Source organism: Alexandromys fortis, unplaced genomic scaffold (assembly GCF_014885135.2).
Source record: "Alexandromys fortis isolate MF-2015 unplaced genomic scaffold, M_Fortis_MF-2015_v1.1 scaffold_38, whole genome shotgun sequence".
NCBI classification, from domain to species: Eukaryota; Metazoa; Chordata; class Mammalia; order Rodentia; family Cricetidae; genus Alexandromys; species Alexandromys fortis.
In genome coordinates, this window is record NW_026067916.1 from 2,378,434 (window position 1) to 2,395,665 (window position 17,232).

General features: G+C 45.8%; 1 protein-coding gene across 2 annotated transcripts; it reads left to right on the forward strand.

Annotated features, from left to right (window-relative positions):
* The first annotated feature begins 3,266 nt into the window (after positions 1 to 3,266).
* Cldn12 (claudin 12) lies at positions 3,267 to 13,307 on the forward strand. Of its 2 annotated transcripts, none has more exons than XM_050139823.1 (4): positions 3,267 to 3,409; positions 5,067 to 5,141; positions 7,311 to 7,361; positions 9,978 to 13,307. In XM_050139823.1, exon 4 carries the CDS (start codon positions 10,007 to 10,009, stop codon positions 10,739 to 10,741), a length of 735 nt encoding a protein of 244 aa, XP_049995780.1. In that variant the 5' UTR covers positions 3,267 to 3,409; positions 5,067 to 5,141; positions 7,311 to 7,361; positions 9,978 to 10,006; the 3' UTR covers positions 10,742 to 13,307. The 2 variants fall into 2 exon arrangements, with proteins under 2 accessions (XP_049995780.1, XP_049995779.1); XM_050139822.1 differs by having other exon boundaries at positions 3,398 to 3,545.
* The last annotated feature ends 3,925 nt before the right edge of the window (positions 13,308 to 17,232 follow it).

Consider the following 17,232-nt stretch of genomic DNA (forward strand, 5'->3'; position numbering starts at 1 on the left):
TTCCAAAGTGAGCTGAGCAGTGGTGGCACACACCTTTAATCCCAGCTCTCGGGGAGACAGATTGGTGGATCTCCAGGAGTTCAAGGTCAGCCTGGTCTACAGAACAAGTTCTGGGACAGGCTCCAAAAGCTTCAGAGAAAGCCTGTCTCAAAAACCCAAAAACAAAACAAAATTGTTGTCTGTTTAACTTATTTAGAACTGTCTAACCTTGCTTTCTTTGTTCATTAAAGGAGGAATCAAGATGTGGTTCCTAATTTAAGTAAAGTGTAGAGGATACATCACTGGAAATGGGTAATAAAGTGAAACCACTCTCATGGTAGAGAATCAGTGAATCCACAGCGGGTACTGCTGTGGGAGGGTCTTCTGTTTTGTGTTGATTTCATTGGTAAATAAAGAAACTGCCTTGGCCATTTGATAGGCCAGCCCTTAGGTGGATGGAGTAGACAGAACAGAATGCTGGGAGGAAGAGGGAAGTGAGGCAATCGCCATGCCTCTCCTCTCTGGGTCAGACGCAATGGAGCCAGCCGCCAGGTCAGACATGCTGAACTTTCCCGGTAAGCCACCACTTTATGGTGCTACACAGATTATTAGAGATGGGTTAAGCAAGATGTGAGAATTAGCCAATAAGAGACTGAAACTAATGGGCCAGGAGTGTTTAAATGAATACGATTTGTGTGTTGTTATTTCCGGGGCAAAGCTAGCCATGTGGGAGCCAGGCAGGATGAAAAGCAGGCCTGCTCACCTCATCACTACAGGGTGCTGTAGAGATTTTATTTGTTATTTTACTAAAAATAGAGTGTGTCTGAAGATCAAAGTGCAAGGCTAGCCACACTAGTCAGTCGTAGAGGCTAGGCAGTGGTGGCACACACCTTTAATCCCAGCAGCCACACTAGTTAGCTATGGAGGCCAGGTGTGGAGGTGCTTGCCTTTAATCCCAACACTAGAGAGGAATATAAGATGGAAGGAGACAGGAACTTGCTCAATTTCAGTCAGAAGATTTCATAGAGGTAAGAGCTCTTTAGTAGCTTGGCTGCTTTGCTTTTCTGGTCTTCATCTTGAACCCCAATATCTGTCTCTGGGGTTAATTGGCATTAGCAAATGCTGAACTTCAAACAATAGTAGTCAAGCAGATGGGCTGGCAGTTATACGCTAAAGTGATGGCAAGTCTGAGCCAAAGATGCGGGTTTGAGAAAATAGGTTGTTCCTCTCTCCAAGGAAGTGTATTGACTAAGGGAGGAGAAGAGGAGCAAACCTCTTACCAGTTATATTAGAGACTGAGGAGGAAATGAAAGCAAATGGTTGGCAAGGAACTAGAGAGATTAGAAATAGCAGTGCAGCATTTTCTAATGTAAGGAAAAAAAATTTAAGTGGTAAAAGAAGAAAGCAGAGCAAATTAAAACTAAAAAAAAAAAAAAAAAAAAAAAAAAAAAAAAAAAAAAAAAAAANAAAAAACAAAGCAACAGCAACAACAACAAAAGAAATCCCTGATTTTTTGATTCGGCATGGAAGAAGAGGTTCTTAGACTATGATAGGCAGAATATTTCCTAAAGGAGATCACATCTTCTCCAGAATCTGAACATGTCATGGTACGTGGCAAGGTGTGTATATGGGGGGGGTTAAGATTTGGGGTGAAATTTAAGTTACAAATCAGGTCTGCAGAATGTGACATCCTGTTTTATCTGGGTGTGCCCAGGTCATCACAGGATGTTAAGATGGAAGAAGGAGGAAGTTTCCGTTTCCGAAGATGTGGTGTGAGAGCCTTGACCAGCTTTTGCTCGTTCTCAAGATGGGCTGTATCACCTGTCTTGTCCCTGACAGGAGGAGCATAGGAAGGGTTTATTCTCACATTTGAGATCATTGCGGTGGCACAGGCATGGGAGCAGAGGGGCCAGGAGGCACCTGAGTGAGAATCTGGTGCCAGAAACGGGTGGGGTAACAAGGCCTGTGTGAGAGGCACCCATTCCCCCCAGTTCTGGTGGGAGGCTGGATGGTGTCTGGCCTTGGGTAGACTTGTTCAGGGTCTGTGCAATATGGCACTGAACAGGAAAGGACAGCAGTGGACAGATAACAGACGTGCTCTCTCTTTGAGTAACAGTTCAATTGTTACTATAGCAACACAAAATGGAAGCTATTAATAGCTAAGTCCTTGTGTGTCAGATACTGTTGTACCTTCCTATGTATTCCTTATCAGGACTAGATGAATGTAATTCTCATGAGTTTCTGGTGTAGACACCCTGATCTACAGACGGAGACCATAAGGCCCCACGGGTCTCCTTGTCCAAGGTCACACCAGGGCAGAGCGGACCAGAAATGGATGAGATTTTCTACAGTAGTGTCAACTGGGGTCATTTTCCATCCTTTCTGAGAAATTGCAATTGAGAAGTTACAGAACTTTTAAATGACTAATACAAGAAACCGTTCCTATCCTTGCTTAGAGTCAAAATGATGCCCTCACCTAGAGGCTCTTTGCAGTTGATAGCGGCTGGGAAAGAGACCAGTTTTCTCCAGATGACACCAACCGCAAGAGTAGTTGGCTAACACAAAGCAGGACACCATATGTTTTGTGTGCTTTTCGTCATGATCTTGTTTGGCACATTTGTTTTTACTGAGATTTTTATTTTGTTTTGATTCTTTTGGGCTTTGTTTTTGTATTGAGAAATAAAATGAAACTGGGTAGGTAGGGAGGTAGGGAGGTGGGGAGGATCTGGGAAGACTTGAGGAAGAGGAAAAAAATATAATCGGAATGTATGAAAAACATAATTTAAAAAGTTTTCGGTGTGTGTTTACATGGTGTGGTATCCTTTAGAAGTCGTAGGCATCACATTTCTTAATCTTTTTTTTTTAAATAATCAGATAAATAGTGTACAGAAATTCTTTGAGATGTTTACTTGCACGGGACTCATTTTTAAGAGGAGAGGATAGTTGATGTGTAGAAGAGTGACGTTAGATTAATTACCTAATTGCAGTAGATTATCTTTTGCCTGTTGTTAGATAACCACAAAAGTATCATGCAAAGGGCCCCTTGTAAACTTGTGTGGTTATTCTTTTGCATTTACTGTATTTGATTAAGTACTCAAGCGATTCTCGATTTCGCTTCTCACGCATGTGCATGACGGCATTATAAGCCAGTTCCTAAACCAGGCCATAACGGAGCAAGAGGAAGCAAGGGAGGCGGGACCGGAAGGAGGGGTGGTCGCGGGATCTGGCCTGCGGCCCGCGGCCCGGTGGATGCTGGGAACTGTAGTTCCGTGCCGCAAGGTATTCCTGAGCAGGGCCCGGGAAGAGCCTGACTGGCTCCCTGAAGCCGCTGGGGCGGCTTCGCCGGGACGCACTTCCGCGACCGCGGAGGGAGGCGCGGCCAGAGGCTGCTCCGAGTGGGCGAGCAGGGTGCTCGGGCCGTGAGGACCCGGTAGGTGTGGTCAGGGACGCTCCGTCTCGGAGTCTTGTGCAAGTTGTTGAGGGTGTCGTGTGGAACGGCCCAAGTGGCGGCGAGCCGGCATTTTAAACGCTGCCCACACGCGCGGCTGGGGAAACTGGCTGAGGAGGTATTTGGTCGAGCGCTAAAACATTTTCATCCCTTCCGAGGAGCATGGAAATGCGGGGCCGCGCTGCTGGGGAGGCGGGGGGCGGGGGGGGCGGGGGTGGAGGCGCGAGCTGCGGTTGCTATTTTCGCGGCGGCGGCTGACGCGCCCGGTTGTGTAACGCTGACCCGCGGCGGTTCCCACGCACCGCGAGCGCGTGTGGCGGGCTCGCCCCATTGGCTGCGCGCAGCCGCCCCTTTCCCTGCGCGGCCGCTCGGGGTCTCCCGAGGACGCGGCTCCACCGGGGGAGGGGAGGGACAGTCCCCGCAGCACACCCCTGCCACCCTCGGTGACCGCCCTGGAAGAGGTCTCCAGGGGTCCCGGTGGTGTCATTGACGTCAGATGGGCCCTTCGGATTGCGGAGCAGTCAAGCTTGCACGCTTGGTATCAGTTCAACAATCGTAGACGGGAGTGGGGAGGGGAACCTTGACCCAAGTCAGCACCCAGCCACATCCTGGCGTAATTACTGGAATGCGACCAGTGATAAACGCCTCGACCCAGGAAGCTGGCGGGCGTTTATGAGTTTTCACTCAGCCTACCTGTTTGAGCTAAGTAGTATTTAAAGAGGAAGTCACTCCTGTTTAGAGGTAGGGAAACTTCCTGAAATGGCAGGATGAGCCAAGGATGATAGCTTAAGGCATAAACTAAAAAAGAACATTCTGTTCGCAAATTTCACGATGGACAATGCAGATCCGTTTCATCTGGTTTTATTGTGAGCACCATTTTTTTTGTTGTTGTTGTTTTTTGTTTTTCCGAGACAGGGTTTCTCTGTGGTTTTGGAGCCTGTCCTGGAACTAGCTCTTGTAGACCAGGCTGGTCTCGAACCTACAGAGATCTGCCTGCCTCTGCCTCCCGAGTGAAATGGCAGGTTGAGCTAAGGATGATAGCTTAAGGCATAAACTAAAAAGAACATTCCGGTTGCAAATTTCACGATGAACAGTGCAGATCCGTTTCGTCTGGTTTTATTGTGAGCACCGTTTTTTAAAACACTTTAAAAACGATGCATTTCTTTCCGTTCCAAGACAGTTGTATAGTTTCTTCATCGTTCTCATTATTTCATGATAGCTGTGAACTGAATCTTAGGGAAAAAAAGCCATTAATTTTTTTTCATAGATTACTAACCCAGTAAAGTGATTTTTATTTTTAGCCTTAATTATCCTGAACTTTCAAATCACAAAGCGAGTGTTATTTTTCTTTTGGGACTCACATCTAACAGCGGCTATAAGAATCGATCACCTGTGTTGTTTTTGTTTGCTGTGTAGTGTCGCTGGTGATTGAACCTAGGGCTTTCTACATGGTGGGCGAGCATCCTAGCACTGAGCTACATTCTCAACCTTACACTCTCCTTTTGAAAAACGTATTGCTTGCCTTTAGTGATGTAGCATTTGATTAAGTCTAGATGATTGCTATTTTTTTTTCTACTGCTCTGTGAATTAGTTTCTAGAGAAGTGCTGTAGTAATTTGGAGCTTTTCCTGTTTCCGTAGGCCCACATTATCTCTGCTTTGTGTGCAGCTGTGCGCCTGTTTCATCTGATTCTGGAGGAGCAGGCACACTAACAGGTGAGCGTTTCCTTTGCTTATATAACGCCTTCCTCCTTCTGCTGTCTCAGCCGGGAGCAGTGATTTTCTTCAACAAAATAGCAGTATAGAACCCTTGTGGTACAGGGATGGGTGGTTCCGGTTTTTCCAAGAAAACCCAAATTATAGATAGAACGGATGGCCATTGTTAACATCAAGAATTTAGTGACTATGAGACATACATTCTTTTGAAGTGATTCCTTGCAGTTGTCCCTGAAAAAAACATTATAATGGATTCGTGAATTCCCAAAGCTCTTAGCCACTGTTTTGCATCAGCCTTCTTTGAACTCTCTTCAAAGCAAGAGAAAACATCCTTTTGAAAATATTTTTTATTCCGGGTGATATCATTGATAACATTTGTGTACCAGATGTCCTTCTCTGAAAGTCCCTCTGGCACGGGTGACAGATGTGGAGTGGTAGTTTTGGAACAGAGTATTTTCTTTGGTCAGTAACCACTCCAGAACTGTCACCATTGCTAGGGAAATGTTTTTTGTTTTTCATTTTACAAAATTAGAGACTTTCGGCCACTAAGGAGCAGGAAACAAGCACTCTAGAAGCAGCCCGAGCGCCTCCGGGAGCAGGGTGTGGTGACTTGTCCCGAGTGAAGTGAGCGGAACTTACACTAAACCAAGGCTGTCATTTTCCCTGTAGCCCAGCTAGACACGTATGGATAGCTATGCGTTTCCTCCTCCAGTCAGCGAGTAATAGACTTCCTCCCGTGTGCCTGTAGCAAACACCAGGGACAGAGCCAGGATCTCTGGCCTGAAGTTCGGTAGTCTGTAGGAAAGAAGAGTATGTAAGCCAGGAGTGGTGGGTATTCTCACCGCTGCTGAAGAGAAAGTCAGGGAGTGCTGCTCACATCCTGCATCCAGGGATGGAGGAAGGCTGGAGTTCAGAAAGCGAGAGGGTTAGGTAGGTTTCCCTCACAAGATGACTGACATCAGGTAAACAAAGGGTAGGCAGGGACTGACTACTCAAGGTCTTAGAGCTTTGGAGAGCTGGCTTAGCAGTTTAGAGCACTGGCTGCTCTTGAGAGGACCTGGTTTGGTTCCCAGCACCTACACGGCAGCTCACAACCAGCTGTAACTCCAGGTGCACCCTCTTCTGGCCTTGGCAGATACTGTTTGCCGGTGGGGCATACATGCAGGCAAAACATCCATACACAGCAAATGAAAATAAAGCTTTTAAAAAGTGTGGAGGATTAGCATGTGGCCAAGCTCTTAATTAAATTCAGAAGTGGGGAATTTGGACAGGTGAACGGAAAGGCAGAGTGATTGCACAGACTGTGATTGCATAAGGTGAGAGTCGCCTAGGAGAGGCCGAGAACTGGAGTGAAAGCTGGGTGGTGTACACTGTGGGAAGGTTTGACTCAGCGTCTTTATTATTCAGGAAAGCGGAAGCTACTGAGAGGAAAGAAATGAAGCCACAGTCGGATCTAAGTCTCAAGGAAAAGTATTCTGGGTGTTGAGCTGATTGACAAAGCACAAGAGTAGAAATCTTTCTCCTCTCTCACACATGAAGAGTCCTAATCTGGAAGGCAGCAGTATTTTCAGTTTTCAAGCGAAATATATCCTTTTCCCATCGCCCTGTAAAATGTTATCTCAAGTGGAGTAAGACATCAGATTGTAGATACATAGAGTCAATAACAGGACAAAAAGTGAAACCACCGAAGGAAGCTGTGAGATGCTCGACATTAACTTCAGCACTGGGGTTGAGGCTGAAGACTGGAGATTGCTCATGTTCTGCTCCAGAAACACTTTTTATGGTATCTTCGTTGACTCCGTTTAAAACTTTTAGTCCTTGCTGTCTCACCATGGCAAGCTCAGAGAACTGTTGCAAAACTTACGTTGACTTGAAGCAGGGTGTGGTTCAGTACGCCAGGACTGCAGTAAATGTGGCTCTGGCCATCTTCCTTAGTGTGGTTTGTAGGCTGAGGGTTACAGGAGAGAATTAATAACTGCATATACTGATCCTGTTCCCCATCTTCATTAGTGTGGTTTGTAGGCTAGGGGTTACAGGAGAGGATTAATAATTGCATATACTGATCCTGTTCCCCCTACCTTCATTAGTGTGGTTTGTAGGCTGAGGGTTACAGGAGAGGATTAATAACTGCATATACTGATCCTGTTCCTCGTTGCCTTTGGGTTGCAGGAATCGGTGACACAGGACACTATTTGGAGAGATACTGATTACTTTGAAATTGTAAGTATTTGTTCCCATTTCTGGAGGCAGGGATGGAACTGTGGTTGAGTGAAGAGTTTGAGAGGAGTAGCTGAAGGAGTCTTGGAGCTTTAGAAGAAACAGGAATAACCTCCTTCTTATTGCTCAGTCTTTCTCTAACCCAGGGCAATAACTTTTTAATAAATGGTTTGCTGGCTCATGTTGCTTAATATATAACAACGTTCACGTAATACACAGCGATTATGCAGTTGATTAACCGTCAGTATTTTGAGTTTGTATGGGGCAGCATATTTTATTAGCACACTAGACTGGGTGTCTTCGCAGGGTGTCTTCCGTGTGTGTCACGTGCAACAAAAGACATTTGTTGACAAGTCATAGCCATTTCTTTGTCTAGCCCACATCTGTGAACTACTTTATACGGTCTGGGTACAGGGCCCACTGTGCATTCATATAACCCTGGGATGAATTGTATGCCTGGCGCTATGCATGTACTCATCGTATATGGGGGAAACAGGGCAAAACACTCCTGGAACCGAATTCTGGAGCTTGGCAGCAGTAAGCATTCCTAATGCAAGCATTCTCAAACCTGCACCAAAGTGTTCATCCTTTGTGCTAAAATTAAGTAAGAGAGGAGGTTTTTTTTTTTTAACCTGTATGAAAACTAAACTATAATTTGTCATTTTATTCTGAAAATGACAGAAGGCAGCACAGGTAGTAGCTAGTAACTCCGAGAAACTTAGAACCGCTCTCTTTACTCTAAGTTAAGGCCATCCATGGCCAAACTCGATTTTCATATTATACACTTAATGTGTTACTATTTGAATACACAGGCATAGAATTTCTGCTAGTAAAACTGTTATAACTTATGCATGTAGCATAGTTTTCTAAAGAACGTTGTACCTGCTTGCTCAGACACGTGCTAACCTAGTTTCTTAGCGTTTTGTCACGGTTATCTTTCTGATCCTGGCTTCTGGGAATGTTCTCGTGCCATCTCAGTAGAGAATATTGGCTTTTGGAAAAGATAATGGATTCTGTGAGCACCATGATAATGTATCAGAAATAAAAGTTACTCTCAACTTCACCCCCTTCACCTTGCTTTAAATAACAAGAAAAGGAAATGTAGCCATGAGAATTTGTCTGCTCTGTGGCCTCCTTGGAAAATATATTTGAGTAGTGCTTTGAGATACATTGCAAACGCTCAAAAAAAAAAATTAAATCTGAATCAGATACTGGTTTATATAGTTAATTGTACCTGAGAAAAGAATACAGCCTACTACTTTGAGAAGCAAGAAAAGGCTTGCTGTTGTTTCTGTTACAATAGCATCAGCAGAGAGAGGTGTTCTACTTCAGAATCTCCACTGATTGTCCACAAACGTTAATAGCTCTGTAACCACCGAGTCTAGAGATTTCCCTGAAAAGCACTTGGTTCAAATTGAATCAGCCAGAAGGTGGGTGACCAGGAACCCAGGACTTTGTTCTCCTGTTCTGCTTGCCTGATTTCCCTGGAGATGCGCTCATTCCACTTGTAATAATTTCCTGACGTGTCGAATTATAGCAGTGAGATGTGTTATCCTTTCCCTCATTGAGCATTCGCTCAGCACACCTTGCTCAAAGCTCTCCGGGTGTGCCGAGTCCTGAGCACGGTCACACTCAAAGGCTTCACACACCGCATCCCCCTTTTCTAAGCATTTGCTGTTACACGAACACATCGGATCCCTGGGGGAACCTGTGAGGACACTGCTTTCGTACCCATTTTGCGGATGCAGACTAAAGGCACAGGGAGTGTCTGTCCATCTTGTGTGGCCCAGAGTCAGCTCTTAACAGCCTGCTGTTCTGCCATGCTTTCTCCGTACCTTTGCAGACCCCTTCCTCCCCTGCTGCCCGAGTCTCGCTGTGTGTCTGCTGGGGCGCTTACGCTCAGTCTCTAGCGCTTGTAGCCGGCTGATTGTTGAGTGTTCTAGCTCCTGCTGAAATTGACTTCTTCGTGCTTAATGTCTGCTTTGTCATTGGACACCTCATGTGCAGCCTGGCCCATGTATGTGTGCCAAATGGATATTAGCAGCAAAGAAAATTTTAGGTGTGATGTTACTCAAGTTAATTTTGAAAGAAAAAACGATTGTGGCCAAAACTTTTAGTTGTTGTGTGACACAGTGATGACAAAGTGTGTGTGTGTGTGGGGGGGTGCACATGTGCGTGTGTGTGTGCACGTGCATGTGTGTGTGTGCGCGCGCGCATGTGCGTGTGTGTGTGTGCGCGCGCATGTGCGTGTGTGTGCGTGTGTGTGCGCGCGCGCATGTGTGTGTGTGTGCGCGCATGTGTGTGTGTGCGCGTGCGCCTGACCTGGGACACATACTGATGTGCATTCCTGTTGTACAGGGAGGAGATGAAGTTACATCTCCCTCCCTCCCTCCCTCTTTTCTTCCTCTTTTTCTTTTCAGAGGGGTGGGGTGGGGTCTGGTTTAGGACTCACCATAGAGACCAGGCTAGTCTCAGACTTACTGCAGTCCTCCTGCCTCAGAAGGACTTGGATCAGAGGCAGGAGCCGGCAAGCTTTGCAGAACTGATGCTGCCGGGCGGTGGCCCTTGTAGCTCTGCTCTCTCCTGCTGTGTCTGATCTGCCCCCTGTGTCACCCCTAGTTTGACCGTACTGTTCACGCCAACCTGCCATGGGCTGCCGAGATGTGCACGCGGCCACCGTGCTCTCCTTCCTGTGTGGCATTGCCTCTGTGGCAGGCCTCTTCGCGGGGACTCTGCTTCCCAACTGGAGGAAACTGAGACTCATCACGTTCAACAGAAACGAGAAGAACCTGACCGTGTACACCGGCCTGTGGGTGAAGTGTGTCCGGTACGATGGAAGCAGTGACTGCCTGATGTATGACCGCACCTGGTACCTCTCTGTGGACCAGCTGGACCTGCGTGTCCTCCAGTTTGCCCTGCCTCTCAGCATCCTGATCGCAATGGGTGCCTTGCTGCTCTGTCTGATTGGAATGTGTAACACGGCCTTCAACTCCTCGGTGCCTAACATCAAACTGGCCAAGTGTCTGGTCAATAGTGCAGGCTGCCATCTGGTGTCTGGACTCCTGTTTTTCCTGGCCGGCACCGTGAGCCTCTCCCCATCCATCTGGGCCATCTTTTATAACACTCATCTCAACAGGAAGTTTGAGCCGGTCTTTGCCTTTGACTATGCGGTGTTTGTCACTATTGCTAGCTCGGGGGGTCTGTTTATGACGGCTCTTCTTCTGTTCATTTGGTACTGCGCGTGCAAATCTCTGTCCTCGCCCTTCTGGCAGCCGCTGTACTCCCATCCTCCCAGTATGCACACTTACTCTCAGCCCTACTCATCGCGCTCCCGCCTCTCCGCCATAGAAATCGACATCCCAGTAGTTTCACATAGCACTTAACAGAGATAGTGTTAACCGTCACAAGTCCCTGTCGTGGCCTCACAGTCCTCTAGCGTAAGGAGCCTTTTTGGACCTGTATACTTTTTTCCTTTGTTCTTGACTAGTCAGTGGAGCCAAATTTATATATCTTGGTAGAATGAAATGCTGCTAGATTTTATGAGGTCTGTATTACGTTCTTCTAAATGTGAAACATTCCTTCTATCTTGCTTCTAGTCCTAGAAGGGGATTTAGCCTCCCGTTGATGTCTGTGACGGAACAGCACGGTGAGACACAGTGCTGTTGTGCTTGATCCTTGCGGTATTTCAGATCCTGTTTGTCTCTGATGACTTAAACCGAGAAGAGCAGTTAAGTACAAGGAATTTCAGTCAGGAGAGGATTGCAGTTGTCTCCAGGACTCTGCCAGCTCGAGGGTATAATTTTGTTCTCTCTTAGGACTAATTGCATAGGCGCCAGTATACTGAAGATTACTATCTTCTACCTCGTGTCAGTGGAAAGTGATATGCATTTTAAATGATGTCAGAGTGAGGTTAACATTTGACTTCTTTTTGGCTTTCAGACAGACTCTTGCTCTCTCTAGACCAGGCTGCCCTCAGACTTTTCACCGTCCTCTTGTCTGCCTCCTGAGCAATGACTGCAGGCATGCCCACCCATATCTAGCGCACCAGAATTTTTAGTTAGAGTTATATTGTTGGAGTTGAAATGTGCCAAGTGACAGGAAAGATAAAATCCTTTCCAGATTCCCATCAGTCAGGTAGTCCTCATGCCCTGTACAAGCTTAGCGGCTAAGACAAGTGAGCAAAAGGTTGTTGAAGCCAAATGGTTGCCTTTGAGACCTACATGGCCGGGCTCAGGAGCCAGTTCTTTGTGACGGCATAAGAGTCACGTGGTGGCTCCTGTGTCAATGAGTGATGTGCGTGGTGGCAGCTGGACCGCTCAGCTCCTGCTCCCTTTCTCCCAGCCGGCCTTTAGTCTGCCTCGCGCTGGGGTAGTGCGCTAGAGGACCCACAAAGGAGGATGTAGCTACATCTGTGGAAATTCCAATCTAATACAGATCAGACTGATAACTGACAACCAGCCGAAAGGCTGCTCTTCCTGGCAGCTGGTGGACTTCTCAAGCGTTGATCCAGGAAAATATTTCAGCTGAGCCGTGCCTTCCTGGCACAGCCAGCCTATGGCACACCAGCAGCAATGTCCTGGACACAGATTGACAGCTGTGATAACAGTTTCAGATAAGGAGAACGGGAAGGCAGTGGAGAGATTAAACGGTGCCCTTTCTACCTCGGAGATTAAGATGATGCATTAGAGAGAGACGGGTTGTAAAAATGTCTCCTGATGTGCTATCAAGTGGAAGAAAGCACATTGATACTGAAGTAACACTAAGTGACATTAAGAGTTGTTGGTCTTAACTCTTGGCGGTTTGAGCTGCTCAACTGGTATACTTTCAGTGTACTAGCACTGTGTAAGGATTGTGGTATATTATACTTGCAGATTTTTACAAGCGGCTGATTTTGTGATAAACAGTTCATGACGCCTCTTTTGCAAATCTGAGTGTTTCTATAGAGATGTGTAGTAGTTTTCCCTAAGTCCAGCACTACTTCATGTAGGCAAGTAAAGCCGATTGTATAATTTCTAAATGCTGTCATTACAAAGCATGCACATCTATGGTTTTTTAAATTATCGCTTTGAATCTTTATCACCTCTGGTTCTTCTCATTCATAGATATAGCTAAGTATTGATCATTCCAAGACAATGGCAGCTCAATTTCGAGATTCGTATTAGTTTTTCTCCTTTGTTAGTTAGTCTTAGTTTTTCTCTCACTAAACTGTTGTTCAAAAGGGCCAAGAATTCCACCATCCCTTGGTTGTAGTATAAAGAGTTAAAAGTAGGGCCAGGCATGGTGGCTTTTGACATTAATTCCAGTACTCAGGAGGCAGAGACAGGTGCATCTCTCTGGACATCCTGGTCTCCATAGCAAGTTCCAAGCTGGTCTGAGGTATACAGTGAGACACTGTCTCAAAAAACTTAAAAAAGAGGAAAAGAAAGCAAGCGGACTGACTCACTCAGCAGTGAGAACACATTTGCGGCTCCCAGGGTTGCACTGCAAACGTGAAGCTTTCTTAGCAGAGTCTCTGGCATCATTATCTATAGCCTCCAATTAGTATTTGTTATGAATTCACTCAGGAAGAGAAACAGCTGTTTCTATTGTCATTTTGGTGCGGCAGGTTTGGCATAAATAGCTATTTTGTAAAGCCATCAAAGGAAAGCATGCACTCACAGTCCTTCCAGCCCCTTGAGCACTCCTGGGGCCATGTGAGATAGGGTGGATAACTTCTTTCGTTGTTTAAAAGCTGTTCATTTTAAAGGCCTTCTAAGGAGCCAGCTTGGTCCACAGCCTCAAATGTGAGATGGGACACCCGGCTTGTGTTGTCCAGCTTCAGAAAAGAATCAATTCACTCTGCTCGTCTATGTGCCCTGTGATGGCTAGTGTGTGCTGTAAACCACACGGTAAAAACCTCAGTGGGCGTGGTGTGCTGCCTCATGGTTATTAAAAGATGTATTTTTACAAGTTTGTCTCTGTTCTTTTCTCAGTTTTAAGGTAAAACATTTTGAGAAATGTTTTTCCAGTATATGTCAGTGAAATTAAGGCCTCCTAAAGACTGTGGACTAGGATCTAGAAGTAGGGAGTCACGAGCATCCCGGCTAGTGATACTAAAACGTACTAATCTGCACTCAGTTCCACAGACTCGCCCAAGGTGAGCAAGTGCTAGAGAGCATTTTATGCTAACCAGATCACAGGAGTCTGGGTTTTAGCCAGAAGTAAGAATACACATCATTGCATCTGTTATCAGGATGTGCTAGGGTCTCTTGAAAAACAGCTATTTCAGTGTTGAGGCTAGAAAAATGCAGAAGGAGCCCAGCACACCTGCTGTGAGCGCCCTGAGGGTGCATTTAGTTACATAGCAGCCAAGTCGAGGAGCTCCCACTAGGCAAATCTGAAACCCTGAGCTTCACAGTGAATAATAGTCAGGAGTTTGTGGCCCACTGAGTAGAGTCAGCTATATGATCACACCGATAGAAATGGCAAGAAGTTACTTCTTACAGTTAAAAAGAAAGGTATAAAAAATCATTGATAAATCAAGATCTGGCACCAACATCTTTTAAGTGGGGTTTTCTTCCCCAATGCTTTTTATGTATATAGAGAATGTCTTGCGTGCCTGGAGCCTTCAGAGGCCAAAAGAAGACATCAGATCCCCTGAAACAGGAGTTACTGACACTTGGGAGCTGCCACGTGGATGTTGGGAATCCAACAAGGGTCCTCTGAAAAAACAATCAGTATTCTTAACTGCTGAACCACCAGCCCAGCCCCTGCCATATGCTTTTTCTTGCCTGTATTTCTAGAAAATAAACCTGTGGAGTGGAAAGGCCAAAAGGTTGCCCCGAGACCTGGCAGCCCTCCTCTGGGATAAGCAGGTGCCTGGAAGGCTCACCTTGTCCTTTGTCACCTCTGACCACACAAACCAGGCTTGAACTCAGAGACCTGCCTACTTCTGCCCCCTGGGTGTTGGGATTCAGGGGTGCCACCACACCAGGCTCTGGCTGCTTTAAGAGCTCAAAGGTAAGCAGTGGAATGCTGGTGCCAGGTAGTGGTCCCTGAAAACCGACTTGCTGTGCGTTGCTTCCCAATACACTGAAGAGTGACAAGTTGGTGGCTTGAAATTGGTCACGGAGGGAGCATTTGTGCCTCTGAAATTACCAAGTGCTGCAAGTCAGTATCCTTTCCTCTGATTATTGCACGTTTACCTGCATACTCCTGCCCAGAAGAGATTAAATTGCTGAGTTTCAGATGAGTTAATAAGGAAATAATAAAATTTAGGTGGTCTCTGCTACTCAGCATTATACCAGCCATCCCCTGGCACCCATGTTTGTGGCCAGCTACACTGTGCCGCTACAGGAGCGGGAAGCAATTTTTTTCCCCCCAAGACAGAGTTTCTCTGTAGTTTTTGATGCCTGTCCTGGAACTAGCTCTTGTAGACCAGGCTGGCCTCGAACTCACAGAGATCCACCTGCCTCTGCCTCCTGAATGCTGGGATTAAAGGTGTGCACCACCACTACCCGGTGCAATTCTTATTTTTAAAATACATAACTTTTTATCTAAACACCTGTATCTGCAGTCACTCATTTGAAAGTACCACGGGTATTTTCTCAGCTGGAAGACGAAAATAGTTTATTCTAGAACTTACTAGCGGTTGGGTTGACTAGCTTTCTTACGATAAAAGAGCTAAGGCGGTGAAGAAGGAAGCAGAGACATCCTGACTTTAGTACACAACATTTAATCTCATTACTTTCCTAACAGAGGGTTTCGCAGTCCCCAGAGAGGACACAGAGCGCCCTTGGTAGGAGAGGATGAGATTAGTGGAAGAATCACAGGGCCAATGGTGTTAGCTAGGTAAAATAGGCTTGGACCAAGAACAGAAGAAATCATTCCTGACACCTTGTGGTAAGGGAGAATTCTCTATAGCTCAGCTCAAAGGAAATCTGCACCCAGAAGTGATTGATGGATGCAAATTCCACTTATTCAAAGAGTTAAAAGCAGGTAAGTATAAATACATTTACATGGCAAAGAACAAAGTTGTCCTGACTGGTTTTTTGGTTATTTGATTTTGAAGTGTATTATTTTTGTTTGTTTTGTTTTTTTGGTAAAAGCCCCACCATCATCAGTTACGTGTTACAAGTCTGGCAGCCTGTGTTTCTATGTTGAAATGCTTTTTTTCGTTTTGACAGATGCCTCTGCAATCTATTTTAGAAACAAAAGCACTCAGACTGCCAAAGAAAATTAACAGTGAATGGCACAGGCATGAATAATGCCAGTGCCAAATAGAAGCGCTACTACACACGTCCCCAGCTCTGCTGGCGTTCTCTTTGGGGGCTTTGTGACATGAGGGCTTCCTGAGCATTGTGGAATCACAGTTTAAGGACTTTTTGGTTGTTTCTACTTTCTAGCTATTGTGAATGTAGCAGCAACGAGTATGGCCAAGCAGGTATCTCTGAAGAACACTTGAATGTTCACCACCTTAGCCATCAGGGAAATGCAAGTCAAAACCACTTTGAGATTTCATCCTACACCCATCCGAATGCCTAGGATCAATTTTAAAAAAAGTGACAGCTCATACTGGCAAGGATGTGGAGTAACGGAAACATTCATCCATTGCTGGTAGGACTGCAAACTTGGACAACCACTATAGATGTCAATATGGCAGTTTTTCTGAAGATGGAGATCAGCCTACCTTAAGATCCACTCTTGTACATATACACAAAAGATGCTTCATCCTACCTCAGAGGCACTTGCTCAACCATGTTCATTGCTGCTCTATTCGAAATGGCCAGAAATTGGAAACAACCTAGATGTCCCTCAACAGATGGATGAATAAAGAAAATGTAAATTTACACAATGTTTTATTCAGCTGTGGACGCATGCCTTTAATCCCAGCACTCAGGAGGCAGAGACAGGTGGATCAACTGAATTCGAGGCCAGCCTGATCTATAGAGTGAGTACCAGGACAGCCAGGGCTATAGAGAAACCCTCTCTTGAGAAACCAAACAACGATAAATGAAATCTCATGAAAGTCACAGGGAAATGGATGGAATTATAAAAAGTCATCCTGAGTGAGGTAACCCAGGCACAGAAAAACAAACATGGTATTTGCTTATGTATGGATATTAGCTACACTAGTGATAACCAAGCTACAGAACAGAGAGGTTAGGTATAGAGTAAGGGACTGGGTGGGGAGGGGAGGGTGGAGCAGATAGAACTCTTAGGGAAAAGGAAAAAGGTAGTTTGGATGGATGGGGAAAAGCAGACTGGAAGAGGAGGGTCAGATGGGAAGGGGGGGAGAGGAGGATGAGGGAGGGCATACAGAGAGAGCTGAAATTTAAGGGCCATGTGAGGGGTACTATGGAGACATAATTAAATAGAGGTTTCCTAAAATATATACGTGTGACAGTGAGCCAAGTGAAATCACCAAATACTGAGGAGACAGAGTCTTCTTGTCACCAAATGAAGCTTCCAAAACCAGGGTCGGGTTACATCTAATTAAGTCGTCAGTCAAAGGGGTCCCATGGGAACTTTGCCCACAACCAAGGCTGTTGTCAAGACTGTAGGTTGCTCTCCACAAACTGATTGCAAGACCCCATTACTGAGGACAGCAGCTACGCAATTCACTGAACACGGTGGTTGTTATCAAGCCGTTGCCTACGTAGAACCTTCACCTCTGTATTCTAACGTCTTTGGTACAGGTACTCTGCAGGCTACCTAAGGAGAAACCTAGACACCAACCCAGTCACAAACCCTTTCTTTGATCTACAGTGCTGTCCTGTCTGCAAGATATCCTGGGGGGCACAAAGTTTGTGGGAGAAATCAACTAATATCTGATTTGATTTAAGGCCCACACCATGAGAAGGAATTCATACCTGACATTGCTTGGATGACCAAG